The sequence below is a fragment of the Carettochelys insculpta genome, chromosome 5 (genome assembly GCF_033958435.1).
Source record: "Carettochelys insculpta isolate YL-2023 chromosome 5, ASM3395843v1, whole genome shotgun sequence".
In the NCBI taxonomy this organism is placed as follows: domain Eukaryota; kingdom Metazoa; phylum Chordata; order Testudines; family Carettochelyidae; genus Carettochelys; species Carettochelys insculpta.
The window spans coordinates 68,557,313-68,582,346 of record NC_134141.1 but is presented as its reverse complement, the minus strand read 5'-3'; the positions used below and the strand labels follow the sequence as shown (position 1 = coordinate 68,582,346).

Here is a 25,034-nt window from a genome sequence, read left to right as displayed (position 1 = left end):
GCGAGCCCGGGGACAGTCACAAGCGAGCCCCACTTCGGCGGGGTTAATTGCAGGCAGGCGGGCGGGCGGGCGCGGCCAGCCCCTTACGCCGCCGTCTGTGCGTGTAGCTGGGTCTGGTCGCGGCGCCAGGAACTACCCCGCACGCAGCGCACTTGGCGCCCTGCCCGCCCGAGTCCCCGCCCCGGGTCCGTGTGATCTGGGGGCGGGGCGGAGCGGGGCGGGACTCCGCCGCGGCTCTGTGTCTCTTGCCCGCGCGCGCTGCCGCCATCCCCAGCGCCGCTGCTAGCCGGGCCCCGGCGCGCTGGACCCCAGGTAGGAGCGGGAGCGGGGGCGGGGGGTAATCTCGGAGCAGCCGGGGCAAGGTCAGCCTCTCCCGCTGCAGAGCGGGCGCCCCACTCCCGGGAAACGGGCCGCGCGGCGGGGAGGGGGAGGCGCGCGCGCGGTTAGTGCCGCTTGCGCGCCGGGCGGGGCTGTGACGCCAGCGCCCCTGGCGCGCGGGGCTGCCCCCAGTGGGGCCTGGCGCGTGCGGGGGCCGCAGCGAGGCTGCCGCTTCGGCCTCTGCGTGGCACGAGCTTGGCCGTGCGTCAGGGGGCACGTGCTCCGGCGGGGCCGGTGTCACCCGCGTGCGCGTGAGGGGAGCGCCTCACTGCGGCGTGTCGGCGGCAGCAACCGGCCCACGGATGGGCGCGGGCAGGGCGGGTGTGTGCGCGCGCGTCCAAGTACAAGCAGCGAGGGAGTGTGCAGGTGTGAACTCGAGTGTGCGGGCGCACAGCGGTGTGCGGTACAGAGTAGCATTGCGGGTGGGGTGTGGGCAGCGATGCGTCCTGCCGCCCTTGTGCCCTGCGGAACATGTGTGGCGTGTAATGTCTGTGCTGTGGAAGAGCAAATGGGCCGGGTTTGGCCTGTGTGTACAAGTGCAGTGATACGAGGCAGAGCTTATGGAGAGTCCGTGACAGGCTAGCAGGGGATCGGGTCCCTGTAGCTAAAGAGCTGCCTTAGTCCACACTTCATACGTACACACTTTCACAAACCCTGAGGGCTAGGAGGACAGTTTACCCATTTTTAATTTTGGGCAGGATATGCTAATGCCTTGATTCTTCTTTACCTAGTGTAGTTCCAGTAACAACCCAGCAGGACTGCTAAATTTTGTGCTCTAGTTTTCTGAAGCTGACCAGCCACTCCTCAGATACGGTTTCATCCCCCTTGAGTCATGGATTAGCCTGGGCAGTAGGGATGTGAGGTGTTTGAAGTGGGATTGGGCAGGGGCAGGTTTGGAGAAGGGAGCTGAGTCTGTATATGCAATGCATAAGTAGTTGGTGCTACCCTGCATCATAGGCGGTGGTGCTTTGTGATAGGTGGTAGCCTTTGGCTCATTGGCAAATAGAGGCTTTGTTCCACTTTCAACACAGAGCTATATATAGTGTATGCATGGACCTTGCCCCTCTTCTTTCACACAGGCCTGCTTCTCTCCACATTCCCCACCACATGGCTTGTGGATAGCATGAGGGGCAAAGTGAAGTTGAAGATGAGTTCCAAAATGACATGTTCTGTGCTAAGGTGGAGTTTCTCTCCAGGCCCGCTTTGCCTCTTCCATCTCTCCCCCCCTCAGCCCCAAATTACACCCTGTTTCCTTGTTGGGGGGTCAGCTCCTCCCAGTTAATAAATAAATAACTGAAAAAATGCATTGGGATGGGCTGTGCAGTGGAGGGGCACGACAGAGGAATGGGGCTTTTGAGATTACAGATGGTTTAGGAGGGAAATAATCTATTTAACAGAGATCTCTATGATCCAAGATCTAAAATAATCTGAAAAATGTTCACATTAATAACATTAACTAGGGTTGCTGAAGGACATTTCCTGTCAATGCAATCACTGAGAACCCAAGAAATTATCTGAAAACTTAAAAACAACCTTGGCTCATGCATCTCACTTCCCATGTGTTTTGGTGCTCAGATTAAAACACAGACTCTGCTGCTCCACAACAAATTCCTTCTCATTTTCAGTGTATAACCAACCACATTACTCCTCCACCCAGTTCTTCAAAGTTGCACTCAAATGCAGAACCTGAATTCCAACAACCTCAGACCATTTAGCCTAGAACAGTGGTGGGTGACCACACATTCAGCCCTCCAGTGTTCTAGTGTGACTCGGGAGACAAGTTGCTGGGTTTTGTCCGCATAGTGTTTTCCTAGTGGTATTAAAGTGACATAAAAAAAAGGGCTCCTGTGGTGTGATGCATTCCAGTTGAATCCAGCATTAACTGTGAGAGCTGTGTGTTCTGTCTGCATCCAATCAAAGTGCTGCTATGGTTCAGTGGGCACACCCTGTAAATTCTAGGTACACAAGCACAATTTGCAAATCCATCCTGTTCCTGGAGACCTTCTTGGTTATGACAGTCTTGTGGCCCACTGAGATGAGGTAAGGCTGCTCATGCAACTCATTCGCTAGATTGCCGTCACTGGTCAAGAAGTAATAAAATTCACCTCTCACCATATTTCTGTTGGTAACTTTGCCTTAAGATGCGGGTTGAACCTTTCTAGTCTGGCACTCTTTGGTCTGGCAACATCTGTGGTCCAGCATGATTTTAGTTGTCTGGATGTTCATCATGGGTGTGGCCAAGTTTCCTGTTGTCCTGTAAAGTAAATCATGGGTGTGGCCAAGTTTTCTGTTGTGCTGTAAACACCTGTCCTGGCTGTCAGTGTTCTGTGCTGTTATTTACCTCTAAATATCTTCTAAGGGCCCAGTAAGCAGTGAAAGTGTACATAATACTGCTAGACGTTGTTGACCTCCTGCGGTTTAGCAAATTCTCTGAATCAGGTCAGGTCCTGAGGGTGCCAGACTAGAGAGGTTCAACCTGTGTTTGAATTTGGAATTTATATTCAGCATTTAATTTTAGTTTGCAAAAAATTGGAGTGGAGATAAATAGTGCACCTTGCACAGTGTCAAAAGCACCCATCCAGTGCATGTGTGTGTCACACACATGTACAATATTTACATAATCAACTAAATTAGCTGGTAGGTTGCTTCTGGCTTGACAGAGTGATGTGTCTCTCAGGCTTTCTTTGCCCTCTCCCCTCATATATTATAGAAGTAGAGCCCATAGACCCCAATCAGGATATGGTATGCGTTGTTCCAAGTGCTCAACAATTAGGTAGGAATACAGTGTTCCCGCTGATAAGACCTTCTTACAGAGCTATGGCTTCTGGTCTTTAAAGTCACACACTACTCGTGTGCAGATACATTTATACTATTGCTTCTGTTCAGTATATGTGTTTAATGCACATGATGTGTACTAATATATGTATTTGTGATGATTACATGTACAATCTCACTGTGCAGACTCTCAGCATTAAATGTATATATTTAAATAGCTGCATATGGTTGTGAATTCAGGACAGAGGACCGCAGTTATACAGATTAGGAAACATTTCATTATAAATAGCAAAGGAAGGCTGGTTGATGTGCTGGGACAATGACCTACCTCTAGCAGTGGTTGAATGTCTTTTGATCTTCCATAGATTGAATGCAGTGGGACTCTTGTGTGAGAGAGACTGTTGATTTACCCCACAAGGGGAGTACAAGTTACAGACAGGAGAGCGGAGAATCAGATTCTCGGACACACAATAAGTTTTTTTTTCTCCATGATGACAGAGACATCTTATTTTCCCCTCTGGGGAAGTGTATGTATATCAGAGTTCTTTTCCCTAATAGGATTTCTTGTCCTTTTTCAGTGTCGTGTGCAGTGCTGCACTCAGTGTATTTCAGAAGCATGTACTCCCCTCACTTAGCTGCTCTCTGTGTGTTTTGCTAGACTGGGAAAGGTTATGACGTTAGTATGCATGGACGATTGGTACTTTTCAATCATTGTGAGATGGAGGGAAGGTATGAGACAACAGCATTTACAACAGTTACTGGATAACAAATTAATTCTTTGCATTTTGCAATTCTGTTGGCATTGTGGCATGGCCCTTTTCTCTTTTGAGCAGACATGCTGCTTACTTGGACACCAGGCTTAAAGCGTCAGACCCTTGCTTTTAAAATAAAGAGGGATGGACTGACTGCTAATAGTTCAGTTATCTGGTGACATTAGCAGTGAATTTGAGGCAAGTCTGGTCAAACAAGCAAAATGTGGCTTTTAGCAGTCTTTTATTTTGAACTTACATTGTACTTGTATAAAATGAGTAAAGAGCATATCTAGCTTTTAGCATTTGTCAACATATTGGACTGTGTGTGAAAAGAAGAATTAAAAGGCCGATGCTTGCAGAGAGGTCATCTATGTGAAATTGGATTAGGGTAACTGACCTAGACGTTCAGTCCACTAACAAAGCATTGGGATGTTAGTGCTTCCCTCTCACCATACATTTGGGGGAACTATTTCATCATCTGAATATTGCCTTTTTTTCTGGAATGTTTCTTGTCACAGAGTAAATTGCCATTTATTTAACCCTTACTACAGTTGTGAATTATAAGATGCAGGGCCTTAGTTATAAATTTCCATTTTGAGTTGCAATAAATAGTATGAGTTGTGTCCTGACATAGTGGTTCAAAGTAGAAGACTGCTAAACGCCACATTTTGCTTGTTTGACCAGACTTGTCTCAAATTCACTGCTAATGTCACCAGATAACCGAAATGAGTATTAGCAGTCAGTCAGTCCATCCATCTTTATTTTAAAAGTAAGGGTCAGCATACTGTTGTTTCAGAAATGACACATTCAAAAACCTAAATACCTGTATTTCCAGGTACTCTGGCATACGCCATAATAACAAATATGCATCTGTTGTTTTGCTATAAAACCTTAACAAATTAGTAGAGGCATCCACATATAAGTCAAATGGCATTATCTTAAGATCTCATGAAAATATTTGTAGAATTTAATTAATTTTGTGATATATCTAAAATATTTTTCATTATTTTTCTGCATCAGAGATTTTTTGAAGAGGGTAATTGAAATCTTTATTGTAGGAAGTTTGGAAAAATCAGGTATTTCAAAATCAAAAATGTGACAACAAGCTTTAGAAGGTTTCATTCTTTTTGAACAATAAACACGTTTGAAAACAAAACATTCAAGGTCTTCGTCTTAGAGTGAAACTGTCCTCAAAAAGCAACATACATTATTCTTTTGAATTGTCACTTGCATGGAAGAACTAAACACAGTGCATGAATAATTCAGGGAAACTGAATCTTTTAAAATTTTCCATTGCTAATAATGCAAATACATTAAAATTTAGTTTACAACTTACATTTTTTTCCTCCATTTGTCACGATCTAGGCTCCTAGTCAAACAACATTGCCCTTATAATGATTAGAAACATAAAAAAAAATCTTCCTCCTATTTTTTTAAGTGTTAATAGATGGTTAAATGCAGCAAGTAGATTGTAATACCATTTAAGGCAAATTAATGATCTTCAGGAAAACTAAAATTTGTCAGCTTCATTTTTTGTGACTATACCATTGTAACATGTAAGTATTTCAAGGAAAAAAAAGATTTTTCTTGTTTCCCAGTGACTCATTAATATTAAATGATCTATCTGTCTTTTCTTTTTGCAGGGTATACTCATGCAAGTTTAATCATTTAGCTGACTCATACTTGTCCAAAACTACTTTTAGAGTCTGTCTTTCTGTGCACATAGGCTTACGTCTACACTAGCACAAATCTTCGAAATGGCCATGCAAATGGCCATTTCGAAGATTACTAATGAGGCATTGAAATGCATATTCAGTATCTTATTAGCATGCCACGGGCCGCAGCTCTTTGAAATTGCCACTTTTCACTGCTGCGCGGCTTATCCAGACAGGGGTCCTTTTGGGAACTTCAAAATCTCCTTATTCCTACCAGCAGATTTGCATGGCCATTTCAAAGATTTCTGCTAGTGTAGACGTAGCCATAAAGTGTACACTTAATAATGCCAATGTAGTCCATTGACTATCGCATTTGTAGGATGTGCTGGTTCTTGCATGAGCCAGTTCTAATTCCTCAGTAACTCATTTATGATTTTCATCATTTTTGTGGCACACTTTTTGAGGCCATCTTTGTCTTCTACTTATACTGAGCATCTTGTTAAATTTGTCATTGGAGAATGGGACGGTTGTTTGGTTTGCTTTGAGCATATATTACAGGTTTTATTTGTCCTGGGTATCTTCTGTGCCCAGTGCCCAGTGTTCTTCTGGGTATCTTCTGTGCCCAGTGTTCTGCCTTTTCTAGTGTTTATCTGGGAAATAATTCAGGGAAATTTTTTATCCGTTCGTTTCCTGAAAAAGTTTTGTTAACTTCATCTGTAACTGCTACTTGTCTTGCCTTTTGAGAGCTGCCATTCTTCCATGTCAGGATGACACTGGTACTTAACAGTTCTTGATGAAATGCTTTCATATGAATAAGTTGTTGTTCAGTTTGACTTCAGTTGCATCTTTTGATTCTCACCCAGCCATTTGGGACTTTACTCTCAAAAGGCTTCTCTTTTCTTCAGATTTTTTCCATGTTTGGTAGCTGCCAGGCTCTTGTTGTTCTGCCTTATGCATGTTTACCTCTGCTCTCTTAATCCTACTCTTCACAGAGCTTTCTACCTGTCTGTAATGTTTGTTTTTCTTCTAGGCGGGTTGCATTGTCCGTATATTACTATATGTTTGGAACAATTGTCAGTTGATCAAGAGTGTGTGCAACTTATGGATATATTGTTTACTTATTGAGTTCTGTAATGGAAATAATCCTTTCAGGAAAAAATAAACAATTTTTACAAAAGTTTATAATTTCATCACAGGATTTAATGACATCAGAACGAGCCAGAATTTCTATATCATACATAATGTGTGAGTAATATAGATACATATGAAATGTGTGTGGGATTCATACGTATACAAAACATTACACAGATATAAATCCCTTTTAATGATTGTAAAAGGCACAACCTGCATTTTAGTTTTCTCATTTAAGAAACAACATAAAACAGTGGTTTCCTGTACAAGATTACAGTATTTTGAAGTGATTGTCAACATACAGAATCTATCTGGGCTATTTTGACGTTCATTTATCACTACCATATGTTTTGAACACACCCAAGTAACTTTATTATGTTCTTTTTGTGAAGTTCAGTGGAAATAAAGTTTATGTGTGTGTGCCTCTGTGTGTGTGTGTGTGTCTGTACATACAAACACACACACATACACAGTAGTCCCTTGAGTTATGTGAGCGTTCCATTCCCATGCACCCTTGCATAATTTGAATTTCGTGTAAGTCAGGGGGCGGCTTTTTTCCCCTGTGGAACGCACGTTCTGCAGCCAGGGAAGCAGCAGGAGCACCTGGAGCTCCTTTCGAAAGATAAGTGCTGGGGTTGGGGGGCGAGCAGTTGGGGAGGGTTAAGCCTGGCAGGGGTTGAGGCCATGGGAGGCGGGGCAGGAGGATTAAGCCTGGGCTGGGTTAGGGATGCACGGGGGACAGGGTTTGGAGTTGAGCCATGGCCACCTGCAGGGGGTTGAACTGGAGCTGTACATGGGAGAGGTTGAAATGGGGCAGGGGGATTGAGCCGGAGCCATGCTTGGGTGGTGAGTTGGGGTGGGGGGCCTTGAACCAGGAAGTGCGGGGCAGGGGGGAGCAGGATTTTGAGTTGTGCTTTACTTGTGGTAATGCACGTTAAGCTTAACTTGAAATTGAGCATTTTGAGGGTTTACTGTATATATAATGCAGTATATAAATGCATTTAAAATTATTCAAATAAATGAGCAAAGAATGAAATCTCCCTTTCTGTGCCTGTGTTTTTATGGTATGTTACCCACATACATTTCCTTTATTCAGGATGTTCTTAAAAATGCACATACCAAGGAGAAGTGGAAGGTTTAAGGACTGTATAAGTGATACTGATGTTTCTTTATCTGATGCAGGAGGCCGTTTGGCTCAGATCTTTTTATGAACAAATTGTCTGCGGTGACTTGGGCCAAACCGAAGAAATTTCTGAACACTGTGACTTAGCTTTTTAGACTGACTTACCATGTACTGACTACAGTTTCTTCTGTGCATCATCCCGCCTCATTTGCATCCAATTAAAGAACTGCATGAGTCAGATGTTCTTACGGTCTGACATGAGCACTGACGGACACAGTTGCTGGGTTAGTCTCTAGAAGGGAATATATGTAAAGGCCATTTAATTTTATTACTATTTTTGGAAAGCTGATAAATGTGGTAAGTCTGAGTGTGTGATTATAAAGGCCTGTTTGAAGGTTGGAGCACAGAAATCTAATATTCACTACAGAAAACCCCAAACAAAATGGAGAAACTCAGTTTGACAAGGTTTGCTGAGGTCATTGTTGCTCCCTGTTTTCCAAAATGATTACCTCCTCAGTGGACGTGGCACTTCTCCAGCCAGTCAACAGTTTGTAAGCATTTTACAAAGTCAGGGACAAAAGGACAGTCAATAAACTTAGTTTTGATCTAGATCATCCATATAGCAAAAGGGGAGAAAAAATAACAGGGGCAGAAGGGGGGAAAAAGATAAACTACTCCCATACTCAAAATCATTTACTTGGTTAGTCTCTTAAAATTACCACAGGTAGCAGCTGTTAGAGCAAGGCTGGGTCTACACTACGAGCCAAAATCAGTTTTATTAAAATTGATTTATTAATGCTGAGTTTTACCAATTCATTTTTGAGTATCTTCACATTCCCACATGCTCGCCACAAAACCAACTTACTGCTGCCAAACACAAGTAACTTAAATTGACTGCTTCAGCAGGTGTACTAGGGGAACCTGTCCCACAGTTCCCTGAGCCCCATAGCGTTCTGGCTATTTTCACTGATGCAGCATGTGAAAAAAATGCCCCTCAAGTGGCTGTGGGTATTTGATGACATCTTCCCACATTTTATTTCCTACACTTAATTTCCCTCATTCCCCTGCTGCGTTAAACAGATGTCCCATTTTCCAGGCGGGGTCTGGCATGCCTGTATAGGATATGTGCTTTTTGTAATTGAGGGGAGGAGAGGGGTCATAAAGTGCTTAGGAATGGTTAGAAAAAAGATTTTGGGTTTCCCAACCAACAGGATTTCAAAATAGGATGCAAGAGCACTGGATCTTTGCAGGCTTGGATCTGGATTTAGACCTCCTGGCAAAGAAACTCCTCAGATCATTAATTTTGTCTCAAAGGCCCAAGAGCCAGCCCGGGCATCAAGAGGCAGGTCCCTCCTGGACTGGGTGAAAGGTGCAGCTCCTCCTGAACCTGTGGGGTGAGGAGGATCTACTCCAGCACCCCAGGATGAAGTGCCATAATGCCAAGCTTATGTCAGATGGCCACCGCTCGCTGCAACATGGTGGAAGTCCCAGTGAAGGAGATCCAGCAGTGTGACATCCATGCTTGGGATACTGGCTGACACTCTGGGGCAAGACCCACCAACTGTATCTGGGTTTAGCACTCGTGGCAAAAAAGACCCATTTGTTTAAGTAGACACGGGTATTACTACACTGAAACTACAATGATTAATTGAAACAGTTACAGCTCAAGGCAAAACACCCCCGACTCTAGCCAGCCCGAAAATCGTGACAGCTGAGGGAGACTTCTCCTGGGCAGCGAAAAGACTGCCAACTATAATCAGCCTGTTGGCCTTTGGATAAAGCCCATACAAGAATTTCATCTGAGAGGACAGCCACTCTAGTGACAAAGTATTATCTTCTGTTGCCCAAAAATCATGACTGACCAGGGAAACTTCCCCTGGCCGGTTACAGGACCTTTACCGTGTGCAAGCTGCCTGGCACCTGGCGCAACGCATCCTTTTATTGGTTTGGGGTCAAGCCACGTGATGCAGCTGGGTGCTGGAAAGTTCTAGACTGTGTGGCACCTCTTGTGGAGGTTAGGGAGGGGATATGGGGAACAACACAACATGTAAAACAACTGAAAAGAAGTTTCTTGTCCTATTATGCACGCACAACCCCTACCCACAGCCTAGCTGCCACATGGCACGGGGTGGGGGACAGCGGCTGGTGCCATGCAGTGCAGAAAAAAAGGCAGCTAGCAGAAGTAGACACAGAACTACAGACCCCACAGCCACGCTAATGGCCAACAAAAAGAAGATTTTTTTTAGCCTCTCATGACCCTACAGCCTTGGGCTTCCAGGTGCCAAATTGAAACAGTCTTCCTATTGCTTAATTCCTCTGCACTTGAGAGCAGTAGAGATGGAAGAGGCCAGAGCAGAGAGCTGTGGGGCATTGTGGAGCACATATGGGACATCTCTGGAGGCTGATTAATTCGATTAAAGAACATAGAGCATCCTCGCTATCCTTTATCTGGAATTTTAAATTAGAACTGAATGCTACACCCGTCAGGTAATTACGATATTATATTGTTATGTGAGTTTTAATGCATCATAAATTGAACTAATGGAATTTACAGTGAAGACAGGCACTCGGTAAAATCAGGCTAAACAACTTAAAATCAGTATTATCTTGTAGTGTAGATGTAGCCCAAGTGACTAAGTGGTAGACTTGGGCTCTATTTCTGGATGGATAAATGACATACAGGTTAACTGGGTCTGTTTTTAATTTTTTCTCTTCATTTTTCTCAGTACAAGTAGTTTTATTTTACCTCCCTTTGTAAAGTGTTTGAAAGTAATCAGATGAAAGGTGTTGTAGGTGAAAAGGACTGCTTGTATCTCCAGAGCCTGTTCCAAACATTAGATTTATGACAGTACTTCAGAACAAACTGCAGTAACTTCACCAAGATTAGTCAGCAGTAAAAAATTTCAGTTCTTTTGCTAAATGTCAGGTTATCGGTTGCTTAAACAAACCTCCATCTTATATGGCTCCAAATGATTTGTCCATTGTAATCCCAGTCTGATTAATCTGAGGTCTGGTGTATACACATTTTTATACCAGTTGTACTGAATTAGAAAAGGCATAATTAAATGAGCACAAATGTGAGTAGAGTCTGTTTACAGAAGGAAACTGTCAATGTAAGCCCTTTTCTGCTGGTACAAATGTCTTTCCTTCACTACAGAGTTGATTGACTGTAAAGCAAGTTACCAAAAAGGCTAAGTAAGAGTGACTGCGCTTAGAGTGCACTGAATTTTGGAGTAAGCACCATTGAACTCATTGGCTCTTCTGTTTTTTCAAGAAACAAGTCTATAATGGAATTCACTTGGAATAGCTGAGTTATCCTGAAGTAAAATAGGGAATAGGTTTGTAGCATGATCATTATAATCTGTGGCCAGGATTTTCCAAAAATAAGGGGCATGTATTATGTAATATCCAGTAAGAAAATGACAGTGGCAACTGGCAAGTCTAGATTGCTCTTACTGCCACCTTCTGTATAGTATATGTGGATACAGGTTGAGCCTCTCTAATCTGGCACCCTCAGGACCTGACCTGTGCTTGATGAGTGAATTTGCTGGGCAATGGGAGGTCAGTATTGTCTAGCAGCATTATCAACAATTCCACTGGTTATTGGGTTCTTAGAAGACAGTTATGAGTAAATTAGAAATAAATAACATCACAGAACACTTGAGAGCCAGGACTGGTGGCTGTAAACAAACTTTATGGGACCATGGGAAACTTGGCCACACCCATGATAAGTGATCACCTAGCTGATGAAAACCATGTTACATTATGTATATTGCCGTATGAGAGAGTTTGGAATTAGAGAGGTTCAACCTGTAACAGATTCTAAACCTAGCTAGCTAATTAAATAAGACATAAGGATTAGCTAAACTAAGGTTTTTTTTCCCTAGCAACATCCAGTACTGCAAAACAGCTTGTGAATTTACTTGTCAAATCAAACTTACACTAAAAGACATAGAGTCTTAAAGACTGATGCAATGCAAAATTAATTGTTTAAGTTACTAACCAGTTGTTCCACGCAGCCGCAGCCACATCCACATCATTTTCTCCAAACAAGCAGCTTCCCTATTTTTCATTCTTGCAAGTTGGCTCTGCATCTTCATGCACTGCTTATTCTTTACTCTTTTTCATTTTTTACCCAGGGAACGAATTCTTCAAAACACTCCCAGTTAGGGATATTCCCAGTTAGGGCTGTCTTACACCAAGAAGCCATGACAGTTTTTGTGTGTCAAAAATGTGAGAGAATATATGAAGCTGTGCATGTGCCAAATAATGGCTTCTCTTTCTCTTTCATTTGTTAGTCTTTAAGGTGTTACAGGACTGCTTGTTTTTTGTGGAACTATACTCTAACACTGCTACCCCTCTGAGATTAGTACACTCCACTGTTTCTTTTGATGCTGCCTCTGTCTTTTCTTGTAGATTGTCTCTCTCTTAACACAGGGTCTTAACTAACTTCTTCAGTGCTTGGCCAAGATCCACCACCACATAAGCACTGAACAAAAACAGACTAGAGACATTTATTTTTATGATACTGTAAGTGTATGGAGAGCATAGTAATAATGAGATTTAATCATAACTGTTATTTTTATATCAGCATTTCAGTGTTTTATTGATTTTTAAAAAATAAATTATCCAATAAAATAAAAAAACTGATATTTTGATTTTTTTAAAAATTTCTTGTTATCCATCCTGCTTCACTGTGGGTTGCTCTGATTTCCAAAGAGATATTAGTGATACAAATGCTATTTGTAGATAACCTTAAGAAACAGGTATTTCTCATATTCTTGTAAGAAAAACAACCTGAACAGCATGCCCTAAGAATACTAAATCCAAGCCTTGCTATAATCCAAGCTGATTATTTATTGGTAATTTGCTATTGACAAACAAATAACCAGAAAGTGTTCCTGGGGCATCCTGGTAATTTAGTGGCTTTGTGAAAAATGTGGAAGACATACCAAAATTATCTCTTTGGTTTATTGATATAGACTGTAGAGTTTTATTGTTAGCTTTAGAGGAATGTACAATGCATTCAAAAAGTCAACCTATACATACAATAGAAGTTGGGTCCACATCAAGTTTAAGACTGATGGGGGTTTCCACCGGAATTGTTGATTTTTATTTCTGTATTGGTGAAGTATAGTTTCAGTCAAGCAGTGGTTAAATCATTATTTATAGGTTATATACATATTGTAAAATCAAATTATTTTAATTAATTAAATGATTTCCAGGAAAGAATTTAAGGTTGGTTTAGCATAAATCTATTTTTTTATATATATATATATATAATATGTGTGTGTGCATTCTGTAATCCTTTACCATGTAGAAGAAATGGCTTAGCTCAGCAGTTCAATCTTGCTCATTTTCCTCTTGTTTGATTTTGTTGCAAAGTCTTTATTGTAAACTGAGTTGGAATTGTTTCCAGAGCAGTGTATTGTGATGTGTCAGCCTTCATGGAAGACCTGGTCTGCATGGAGAAGTTTTCTTCAATATCAAAATGCATACTGGGGAAAAACTAACCAGACACATTGCTTCAGTGTTTTCTTTTTCTTTGCTTCAGTGTAAAAGTTCAACTTCAAAGTGTGGTGAGGGAGGACTAGGAAAACTGAATTATGGTTCTACCCAGCAAGTTGTTGGTAACTTCCTGCAAGATGCTGCATGTGCTCAGCCGTCTGTGAACTTGTTGATAATTGAGGGTGATCAAGACCTCAAACCCTAGTCACTTCTTTCACTGTCACCACCTTCAGTTAGTCAAAGGGTTCTCAGACTAATTTAATTGGAACTGGTATTAGACTTGATTGGGTCCAGGGGTGGAACTGAAAGTGAAGCTCCACCACCTAGGGCTGAAGCTGAAGTTCAAAGGATTTTATGCCTGGAGAGCAGGACTCAGGTTATAGATCCCCTGCTTAGGGTTGAAGCCCTTGTGCTTTGGTTTTGACCTCACACCTGGGGTGGAGAGATTTTGGTGGGGGAAGGCTTTGGTCCCTTCTCCTGGGAGCATGTAGTAATTTTTGTTCTCAGAAGGTGGTCATGGTGCAATGAAGTTTGAGGACTCCTGCCTTGGTCAATATTGGTAAAGATTAGAATAATCTAACTAGTAAATTCTTAATGAGCCACCTCAGGTTAGATAGCTTCCACACACTTCCAGAAGTCATCTGGCTTGAAAATCTTACAAAAACCTTAGTTATATTTGCCGGTTTCTTTATCACTATTGCATTTCTGTGTACTTGTGATACCCTATTGCCAGAGAATTTGAGCACCTCAAGCATTAATAATTTGCTTCTCATAACATTTCTTCTGGGATAAGAAAGCATATTCTTACCTTTTTTTTTCCCCTCTGTAGTAGAGTTGAACATATCCTGAGTTTCAGAGCTTGTACTTAACAAATGGGTTGTGTCTTTCAGTAACTAGCATTTCCGTATGAAGTTTCTAATTTTCATCTAGTCCTACTCGTTCCACTGAAAAATACCCACTCTGCTTTTTCAGGTACTACCCACCCCTTTCCATGTTTCTGAGTTTCTCTACCTGTTTTTTAGAGTTTTTCATCATATTATCATACGCCCACAGAACTAAATGTATTGTAGTTAGAAACTTCAGTGCTAGATTTGGAACACTAGGGCTGTGTCTACACTACCTCCCTCCTTCAAAGGGAGGATAGTAAGTAGGGTGTTGGGAGTTTATTAATGAAGTGCTGCGGTGCATGTGCAGCACTTCATTAAGCAAATTCCCTCCCGTGGCAACTTTGAAGTACCGGCTCACATCTAGCTGCTGCTCACCCTCCCGTACTTTGAAGTGCTTGGGCAACTTTGAAGTCCCTTTGCTCCTCAAAATTCTGAGGAATAAAGGGTCTTTGAAGTACCAACAGGTGAGCTGTGGCTACACGTGAGCCAGTACCTTGAAGTTTAAAACTTCGAAGTTGCCCCGGGGAGGAATTTGCTTAATGAAGTGCTGCACGTGCAGCGCAGCACTTCATTAATTAACTCCCAACACCCTACTTGCCATCCTCCCTTTGAAGGAGGGAGGTAGTGTAGACAAACCCTAGGAGATTTGGGGATCTTCTTGTCTGCACTATAATGCTGCTTCATTGTTTCCACAAAGACCATCCTCGTCTTTCCTATTTCTCTATTTAAATGCTTTCAGGGATGCTGATTTTCTTCCTCCTTTTTTGTTGCAGGAGGCACCCAGTTTTGAATTGAAGTGAATTAACCCTAATAGAAAGAGCATTTGATGTAATAAAACCTGTTGTTTTTATTTTCAGCCTTCGGGGTTTAAGTTTATTTCATTTTTAGACGATATAGAATCACCAGTACAGAAAGTAGCTTATGGTAATTTTAATCATTTTGTGGAATTGAACAGTTGCAGAAAACTGAAGAATTAACTCCTTTAGTATTTTATCTTCATATTCTTTTGGAACTTTTTTATACCCTGTGCAGTATCTTTTAAGAGTGTGCTGAATCTTGTTTTAAAAAGAGTTACCAAACATATGTCTAAGTATAGCTTTTGTTCAGGGTGGGGAGTTCCTCATGAAGGAATTTCCTCAAAATGGCTGTCATGTCCATTGCTCTTAAAATGGCTTCTGATTCATTACAGTTTGGGTAGGAGGAAGCTTTGGTTTCTAGCAAAGGTGACCCCTGCCTTCCATCGATCCCAGTGGCAAGTAGCCAGTCTTTAAGGAAGTTGGCAGCGCCCTCTTGTTCTCTGAGGAGATGGAGAGAGGCACTCTGAGGAACCATTGATGTTTAGGGAGGCAAAACCGAAGAGCAGGGAGGGAAACCGGAAGGGCGGGTGTTTGTGTACAGAGGCACGTGGCAGGCTGCTTAGGAGAATCTGCGGGATGGGAGACAGGTGGGGACACATGAGGAAGAATGAGGGGGAAGGGAAGACAAATATGGGTGAGAGCACATGAAATAGAAGACTGATCTACACAAGGAGATAAAGTCAAATTTAAGCCTCTGTGGTTGATTTTATAAACTCTCTGTCTACACTCCAGTGCTCAGTAAGTTGATTCTAAGCAGCTGTAATGCCAACTTCTGTACTGCTGACTTCTCAGAGAAGTTACTGGAAAAATCAGATTTGCAATGTGCTAAAACGGTGTAGATGAACCAGGTTTAAAATTGATTTTATTAGCCCCAGAAACTGTCCTGTAATTCCCCTCGAGGTGTCATTTGTGCTCATTGTCCCATCCCTGCTGTTCTCCAGGTGAGCTAGAAGTTGATGACAGGAAGTGGTATTCATCATCCTGGAAATTTTGATTAGCTTTCCTTTCTTCTCTGGCCAGTGTGGTGAGCAGACATGTGGATCGCATCTCTGCAGTACACCTAGCACACCTTGTAGCCATGAGTTCCCAGCATTGTAAAAGGGCCACAGCATGGAGCCATCAGGAGATGATGTGACCTCTTTTTCAGTGTGGGGTGAAGAAGCTATTGTAAGCTAGCTCAAATCCAGCGAAAGGAATGCTGATGTTTATGGGAAAAATATCACAAGGCATGATAGAGAAAGGTTACAACAGGGACACTCAGCAGTGCCATGTGAAGGCCAAGGAGTTGTGCCAGAATTACCAGAAATGCAAGATAGTTAACTGTCGGTCTAGGGATCTCCCCAGAAATGCTGATACTTCGATGAGCTGCATGCTATTCTAGTGGGAGATGCAGCCTCTTCCCCCAAAAGTGGTATTAACAGATCTGGTTGTGGGCAGAGTGCTGAAGTGTGTGATGCTGAGGAGCTGGTGGTCAACAGCAGAGTGCAATCCAGCTTAGATTTATGCCCTGAAAGCCAGGAGCTTTTCATTCAGCTGGAGCTGATAGATCCCATCTCTGTCCCCATATCCCTTCTTCCCGGCCCCTTAACTCAGACGGCAGCTTCAGAGGCCAGCCGGCATCCTGGAGAGGGCACTTCTGGTAAGTAGGTGTTTTTTCTTCTGAAATAGTATGTTGCAATTGTGTTGTGGAGGATCTATGCCCCTTTCCCTTGTTAAAGTGCTTGGGGATGGAACACCGATTCTGCTTGGACAAAAAGATGAAGCTCTTAGACAGGCACTCGTGGGTTTCCATCATGAGATTTTTGGGGAGACCTGACTTATTCCTGCTTCCACAGTAAGACACCTTACCATAACTAACCACCAGTAAGTGATCTGGGGTCATGGCACCACAGAGCATTCTTGTAAAGTTTTCCAACATGATAGTGGGATAGAACAAGCAATCTTTTCTTATCCCTTTTCCTTAGCGTAATCAGGCTGATGTCTCTTTTGGCCAGCTAGCTAGCATGGGCAGTTTAGTCACTAATGATTTTTTGCTTGGCATCCTACCCAGTGCAGAGCATACTCATTCATCTCCTGATACTGCTGTGGCATGCCCCCCATCCTTTGGGCTGGCAGGCAGTCAGACCCTCCCCTGGTTCAGGTGTGCACCTCCAGTAACTTTTAATGATTTTCTAACTTGTGCCGCAGCAGCTGCTTGGGAATTTGAAATACAGGCGCTGCTTTAGGCATAAAGCTGTTCCCATGCAGATCTCCCCCTTCCCTGGTGCAGCACGTGATTGTGCATGTGGCAGTCGCCTCCTTACCCCTGTTTGGGGCCAGCAGGCAATTGTACCCTCCCCTGATTCATGTGGTACCTCCAGTGACTTTTAATTGTTTTCTAAGTGATTCAGCAGCCGCTGCTTGGGACTTTAAAATATGGGTGCTGCTTTAAGCAGCATATGCTCACTTCCTGTGCCGTGGTGTCCCTGGGACATGCTGCACCACCCCTCCCCCACCTGACGTCCCAGCATTGCTTTAATAAAGTGTTTTTCCCATGAAACAGAGGACAGCGTACTATAGTGTTGACCATAAACCTCTTTTGTGGGTGAGCTCAAAGCGTTCTGCTTGGACTCATGCATTCTTCTGTCTTACAACAAGAGTGACCTTGTAGTTGCAATGTGTTCTTCGATACAGCCAGCCAGCCATTATTTCTGTCAGTATGGTAATTGTTCCCAGTAAAGATAAAAATGTTGCTATTGCTAATGATTAGTTCTCAATCTGTTTTATCAGCAAACGACCCTGGAAAAAGACCAAGAGTGCACAGTTCAGCAGATAGCCGGCTGTCTACGATGTGGAGGAAGAAGACAGCCAAGAATGATTTGTTGGAGAGCTATATGCAAGCAGTTTCAAAAGAAAAAGAGTGAAATTAGTGATTGGAGGAAGCAAATGATGGCGCCATAACAGCAAATGTATGACACAGTCATGTTTTTTTATGAGGAAGCAGACAGAGTTGCTGAACTCAGTGACAGAGAAATCGCAATCGGACAGATCTGTTATGAGCAGGCAAATGGAATTAATTATCTTGCTGCTAGAGTCAGCGATCCATGCACATGTACCCCCCCCCATATGCTCCATTACATATCCCCCTACCTGTGCACATTACCTTCCCCTTTTAGTGTACAACATCCCCAGGCCACTCCAGGCACCACCGACACATGCCACGCTTACCTCGTTCATTCTCCTCTCCTGGATGGGGCACTTCATCCCCCAGCCATTCCAGACACCATCATTGTAGACCTCCCTCAACCCAGTCAGTCCAGTCCCTTGCTTCTGGATCAATATACCCTGTCCCATCATTCCCTCAACATCCATACCTCATCTCTCCACACATTCAGCATCCTCCTCTCATTGGGGAGCCAGAACAAGGGGAGGAAGGCCGTGGGGAGCCCAGATTCCTAGCCCTAAAACCTCAACACCCATCAGAAGGTTATCTTTGACTAACCTTGATCTTAGTGCCCTTTTTTCCCTATAACCCCCCCCCCCCCACTCTTCCTTTAGTGCTCCTTAAATAAAAAACATATATTGGAAAAAATTTTGTTCATTAGTTAACATGCTTTGGGTTTTGGTGGGTGGTGATGGTTGTGTCACAGCGTATTGAGGGTGTGGGAGGGGTGTTCATAAAGGGCAAGGAAACAGCCTGGCTGGAGTGGGTGCAGGTTAAAGCCCTTCAAGGTTTTCAAGGCATCCCTGATTTTCAGTGTCTTTTTGGGCTTTCCTGTTTTCCATTGGAATCAGTTGCTGATAATTTCTTGACAGGACCTCAGCCTCGTACCTCCTTCACCCCTCCCCAAACATGAAACTTCCCCCATTGCCTCACAAACCTAATGACGAATACAGGAGGCCCCAGTGACCATGGACATATTCACTTCTTTGAGGTCTAAGCCAGTCAGAAGGGACCTGAACCTCACTTTTAAATGGCCAAAGGCACATTTTACTGCCATTCTGCTCCTGCTCAGCCTCTAGTTAAAGAGCTCCTTACTGGAGTCAAAGGCGCCTGAGTAGGGCTTCATGAGCCAAGGGAACAAGGGGTAAGCAGGGTCACCCAGACCCCTATGGGCATTTCCACTTACTCAATGTTAATTTTCTGGTCTGGGAAGAAAGTACCATTGGGGAATCTTTTAAACAGAACAGAATTCCTAAAGATTTGTGCGTCATTCACTTTTCCCAACCACCCCACATTGATATCAGTGAAACAAACTTTGTGATTCACCAACTCCTGCAGCACCATAGAGAAGTACCTCATGCGGTTTATGTATTCTGAGGCCTGGAGGTCTAGTACCAGAGTGGAGAATGTTCATTCTGTAGATGACCCCACCACAGCTAGGGAATCCCGTGGCAGCAAATCCATCTACTATGTCCTGCACATTCCTCAGAGTCACTGTCTTCCACAGGAGAAGCATGTTGATCACCTTGGCTATCAGTATGATGACAATCCCCACTATAGATTTGCTCACTTCAAATTGATTGCTCGCTGACCGTTAACTGGCCTTGCAAACTTCCAAAGAGCAAATGCAATGCACTTCTCGACTGTCAAAGCAGGTCTCATTCTGGTATTGCTGATCTTCAGGATGGGAGACAGCATTTCACAAAGTTTCTTGAAAGCGGCCTTACCCATGAGGAAGTTTTGCAGCCACTGCTGCTTGTCCCATGACTGCAAAAAGATGTGATACCACTGCTCTGTGCTGGGATTGTGGCTCCAGAACTTTCACTCTACATTGTACAGTGACTCCAGTGCTGCCCCAAAATCTGCGTTTTTTCTTTCCAGAAATTTGTGTCTGTTAGTGGCCCTGGCCACAGTGAGCTTGTTCTACGTGGCCATTATGTTCCAAAGATACTGCATCAGAGCGTGTGAACTGAACACAAAATACTCATCAGTCTTTGAAATGTATCAGGCTCCATGTTAACATCTGTAATGGCAGTCAACATGCAAAATGTGCGAAAATGCACTTTTTTTCCCAGGCAGAAGCGGGAGGGGAGGAAAGTGCATTCTGGGATGGTGACATCAGAAACACTTGTGGTGACTTTTTTCCCTATTAAGACACCAGCACAAAGTCCCAAAATGCGGGCGGTGGCGGGTGCAGGTAAGAAGTATGGGAGAGTTGCCTATAGTGCACTACATCCACAGTTGGACTCAGGCACCCTTATGTGGACAAACTAAATTGACTTTCCTAGCTGGTCAGGACAGTTGACCTCAACTTTATAAAATCCAGTGTTAAAAATTCAACTTTATTCTCAAGTGTAGACATACCCTGAGATGGTGATGAAGACACTGTAGTGATAGGGAAGGAGAATGTAGAAGGCATAAATGGCAACTCCCACCAATCGGAGAGTAGTACAGGTTTGACCTCTTTAGTCAGGCACCCTCAGGACCTGATCAGTGCCAGACCACAGGAGGTCAGTATTGTCCAATAGCATTACCAGCACTTCCACTGCTTACAGGCTCTTAGAAGACATTTTGGGTAAGTTAGAGCTAAATAATAGCACAGAACACTTAGAGATTTATGGTACTGTGGGAAACTTGGCCACATCCATGATAAGTGGACATCCCTCTAACAAAATTCATGCTGGACCACAGATGTTGCCAGACCAGAAAGTGCCAGACTAGAGAGGTTTGACCTGGAGTGGCTGTTTCCTTCCAAATAAACATGAGCAGTCTTATTTTGCATTTAAGTTGAATTTTGAATCTGAGATTTTGTGGGCAGATTGTGGATCAAGAAGCTCGCTGTTATGTTTTCCCCATCTTCTGATGTTCAAACTACATAATTTCTTCTTAACGGTGCAGTTTTTTCTTTTAATCAGCCTCATGATGTACGAACCCGATTTCAGGCATATGCATGGTTGTTCGTCAGTACTGCACCTGTCACCATCTTTCAGTCCTCAAAGTGCAATTTCTGATTCACTCTTCATGCCCAAGAATGGAGACCAGTAGCAAACCTCCCATGAATTGTGGTAAAATAGTTCCCCTGGTTGCAGATTATGGGAAATTTGTGAGATACAGAGGCTGTTCAGTATTGGAGTTCAGAAATGTGCTTGTCAGGGGAGCTTGTCTGCCTGTTTCCCTTTCATGTGGTAGGATCTGGAAAGCTACAGAGAGAGGCTCTTTTGGTGAACTGCTGGAAATTTATTGGCCTGAGAGAACCGCCTATTATCATTCATTCCAAGCCTGGGTGAGGCTGCATAAGAAGAGAGAAGTGTGCGATTACATAGTGATGTGACAGTGTATAAATATTTTAAAAGAAATTAAACACTTTGGAAGAGTTAAGATTGATAACACAATCACAGAAACAAGGAAGTGAAAATTCATTTGCTCATCGGTATCTACCATGTAACCCCTTCGTCCACAGGCATACTTTTTACACCCTTCTACACTGATACTGTGTACCACAAAAATAACTCTTTTCTCTGAGTCCAGCTTTCCAGCACCTATTTTGCCATGCAGTTGCTGTCAAATACTGTCAAGAGTGGATTAAGTGTTGAAGAGGCTGTGGAGAAAGGGAGGATTGAAGGGCAGTCTAATGTGTTCAAGGATGTATTTTTTAAAAATGCACCAAGTTGGTGAGCAAAAGCTAGAGGGTTGGAACCTCTCTTTGTGTTACTGGAAGGTGTTTCTTGTAAGTGTGCATTTCCTGTGGCTGTAATGGAGTGTGAATTTTTAGGCTTGTGGTACTCTGGAAAGTGTAGTTCAAGAGTGTTTTATTACTGTTACATATGCTTGTGGTATGATAAATAAAAATATGCTGGTGGTTTACCTGGATAATATTATCACCTGTGATTGAGTTGGGAGGTTGTTCATTCTTAATTGAAACTGACCAAGTAATTCTGTGCGACAGAAATTAAGAGCATTTGATATCTTGTCAGACATTTGGTAGAATGAAAGATGAGACTGGATAGAGAGCTCCTTCCTGCGTTTTCTGACTCAAAGAAGTTTAGGAGAGTGAACCTTTTTGAGACAATCCTGCGCACCTGAGAGTTTCATAAGTGTGTCTTGTATTTCTAATTCAGCTCTTTTTTATTTTTAGGTGAGTAGAGCTGTATTTAAAATGGAAGTGGACATAAATGGAGAGGCCAGAACTCCCATAGCTACGCTTCCCTTACCTATTACAGACGTGAGTTCCACGGGCAAAGTGGAAGCGGAGAAACCTCGATGCTCCAGCACCCCTTGCTCACCTATGCGACGGACTGTTGCAGGTTATCAGATCCTTCACATGGATTCTAACTACTTGGTTGGCTTCACAACTGGTGAGGAGCTCTTGAAATTAGCCCAGAAATGTACAGGAAGTGAGGAAAATAAAGTGGAAGCTGTGCCTGCCGTGCGCGCCAAACAACTTGATTCAGGACTTACGCGTTCCTCCCGGTTGTACAAAGCTAGAAGTAGATACTACCAGCCATACGAGATCCCAGCTGTAAATGGAAGAAGGAGAAGACGGATGCCAAGCTCAGGAGATAAATGCACTAAGACTTTACCATATGACTCCTACAAGGCACTTCATGGTCCTCTGCCTCTTTGTCTCCTCAAAGGTAAGAGGGCTCACTCTAAATCTCTGGACTACCTCAATTTAGACAAAATGAACATCAAGGAACCTGCTGACACAGAAGTGCTACAGTACCAGCTCCAGCACCTTACCCTAAGAGGGGACCGTATGTTTGCTAGAAACAACACATGAGCTACGATGTGGAAGCTAAAGCCAACTCCTGGTAATTTCTTCATTGCTGCAAAAATTCCCCGTTGTACTATGTACATGGCTGTCCATGTCGTAGGTGGTTGTATCAGCTAAGTGTTATCAGAAAGTTATTTATTGAATAAAATTTTGAACACACAAAATGTCATAAATATTAGGAGGGAAAAGTCTTTTCAGAGTGATTAACTTCTGAAGAAAATCTGGCTGCAGTTGTTGGACTTTTCTTTGGGACGCTTTTTAGCAAAGAAAAGGCTTTTGTACAGGTATCTAATATTTACAGTCATTTGACACTCAAATGGGTGATGGCGTCCGCTTGACTGTTGCTAATTTGGCTTGCTATTGAAAGTTGCTGTTGGACAAGCATTAAGTTCTCCTTTTGTCATTTTCTGTACTTTACAATAAAATGTATGTATGGTAATAATTTGTTGCATTGCAGAAAAGAATGTGAACCATGTTGAATTGGACCACTTGTTAAACATTTTGAAACTAGGTGTGTATTAGAAAAAGGTTTCGCTGATGCAAATGAACAAAGGTTTATTTTTACTTAAAATTATTGAAAAGTTATGTTTAGTTGCACATGGGAATAGTTGCTTTTCTTTCTTTCTCAAATTCGAAAACTTCGGTTAAGTATTTGGAATAATTTAAAAAAATTCTGGAAATAAAGGTAATCGTTAAATTTTAAGAGGATTTACTTGTAATACATTTTTATACATTGCTTTGACATATACAAGGACCCGCTTTAGATTCCAATGTATAGAGTAAAATGCCTCCCTCAGAAAGTAGAATTGATTTAAAATTTCAATTATTTTTTTAAGTTAGTTTTTATTACATGCATAATTTTTGGACAGTGTTAAAAACACAATGTTAGCATTGCACTGGAAAATCCAGTTATTTCCAGCACCAAACACTTTTAAAAATTAAGACTCCAGATGACTGAATTGATTTGAAGGTGTCCGGTGCTGCTTTAGCAAACTTGAAGTGCCGAATCTGGATTTAACAATTTGTATCAAAAGCACTGGCTTAATCTTGTTGCTTAAGAATTCATGTCTGACTGTGACAGCAAATGCAATTTTGACTACTGTAAACTTAAATATATTTGGAAAATATATGTAGCTTGTCTTTGTAAAAGTACTATTTTTCATTGTTTGGTTTTTTTAAAGGTGCAAGTTATCACCAAGCAGCGTGCAACCATGCTTGGTTTTACTGAATGAGTTAATTTAAATTAACATTTTAAATAAGCACCATATCTATGAAATAGAAATAATTTATAATTGATCAGTCATACCTGGCACAATTCTGATTTTTCTTCAGAATGACTAGAAAGCACTAGAGCTGAGTGTGTGTTGTGGAAAAACAAGAATTCTTTTCATCCTTTCACTTCCTCCGCAATTGTAGTTGGCTGAAGTAAAGAGGCTGTGGATAGTTTGCATTCTACTGGTTTGGTTAGTCTTTTAGGTATGTTAGAAATCTTTACAGCTGATATATATTTTAAAGTAAGTTACACCTTTGTAAACTTATTGTATTGAGGAATGATCTCTAAACTAAACTCTTCCTATATTGTCTCTAGTTTCACAAGCAGAATACTGTCAGATGCCAAAGAGAGATGGGTTTTATGTTTAATGATTAAACACCACTATTTATTGATTTTTGACCCTATGGAGCTGTATTTCTGGCTATGAAATAAAAGGGTGGTGTAAATATATATTGTTGTGTAGTGTGTTGGTGTGCAGAAAATGCGAAGACACTAAGTGTTTCAAAACTGTATGTCCTGTATTAGCTTGGGACTGCATGAAGTATTAAACTCATGAGGCTTGATTTTCAGAAAGTCAGATGTGTAATTGGAAATATGTTTTTGTGCGTGCCTTTGCTGCAGTTGTGTGCTACATATGCCGACTGGCAGCGATCTGGGAGGCCAAATGTCAATGTGGAATATTAAGTTGGTGCACGTATCTGACTGTCCCTTTGCTCATGAAAACACATGCACATGCTCATTCATGGTAATAATGTTTGTCAGTTAGGCTTGAAATTACACATGCGTTTGTACATGCACAATTGATTGCCTGACACTTTGAGAATCCTCTTAACCAATGATCCTCTCAGTCAAGGTTTCAGAGCATATAGAGTGGATCTTATATTTTACTTACAGGAAAGCAAAATTTCAGTTCAGGGAGATTCATTGCAGCCTTCTTGCTTTTCTGGTGCAGAATCTGCCATTCATATAATCTGCTCAAATCAAGGAAGAAGGGTATA

General features: G+C 42.4%; 1 protein-coding gene across 1 annotated transcript; it reads left to right on the top strand.

The window, feature by feature from the left end:
* The first annotated feature begins 222 nt into the window (after positions 1 to 222).
* Positions 223 to 24,486, top strand: MACIR (macrophage immunometabolism regulator). Its single transcript, XM_074994186.1, has 2 exons — positions 223 to 312; positions 22,125 to 24,486. Exon 2 carries the CDS (start codon positions 22,146 to 22,148, stop codon positions 22,767 to 22,769), a length of 624 nt encoding a protein of 207 aa, XP_074850287.1. The 5' UTR covers positions 223 to 312; positions 22,125 to 22,145; the 3' UTR covers positions 22,770 to 24,486.
* Positions 24,487 to 25,034: the final 548 nt, after the last annotated feature.

Coding starts and splice junctions, on each gene's coding strand:
- MACIR (XM_074994186.1), top strand. CDS start 22,146: ATGGAAGTGGACATAAATGGAGAGGCCAGAACTCCCATAGCTACGCTT.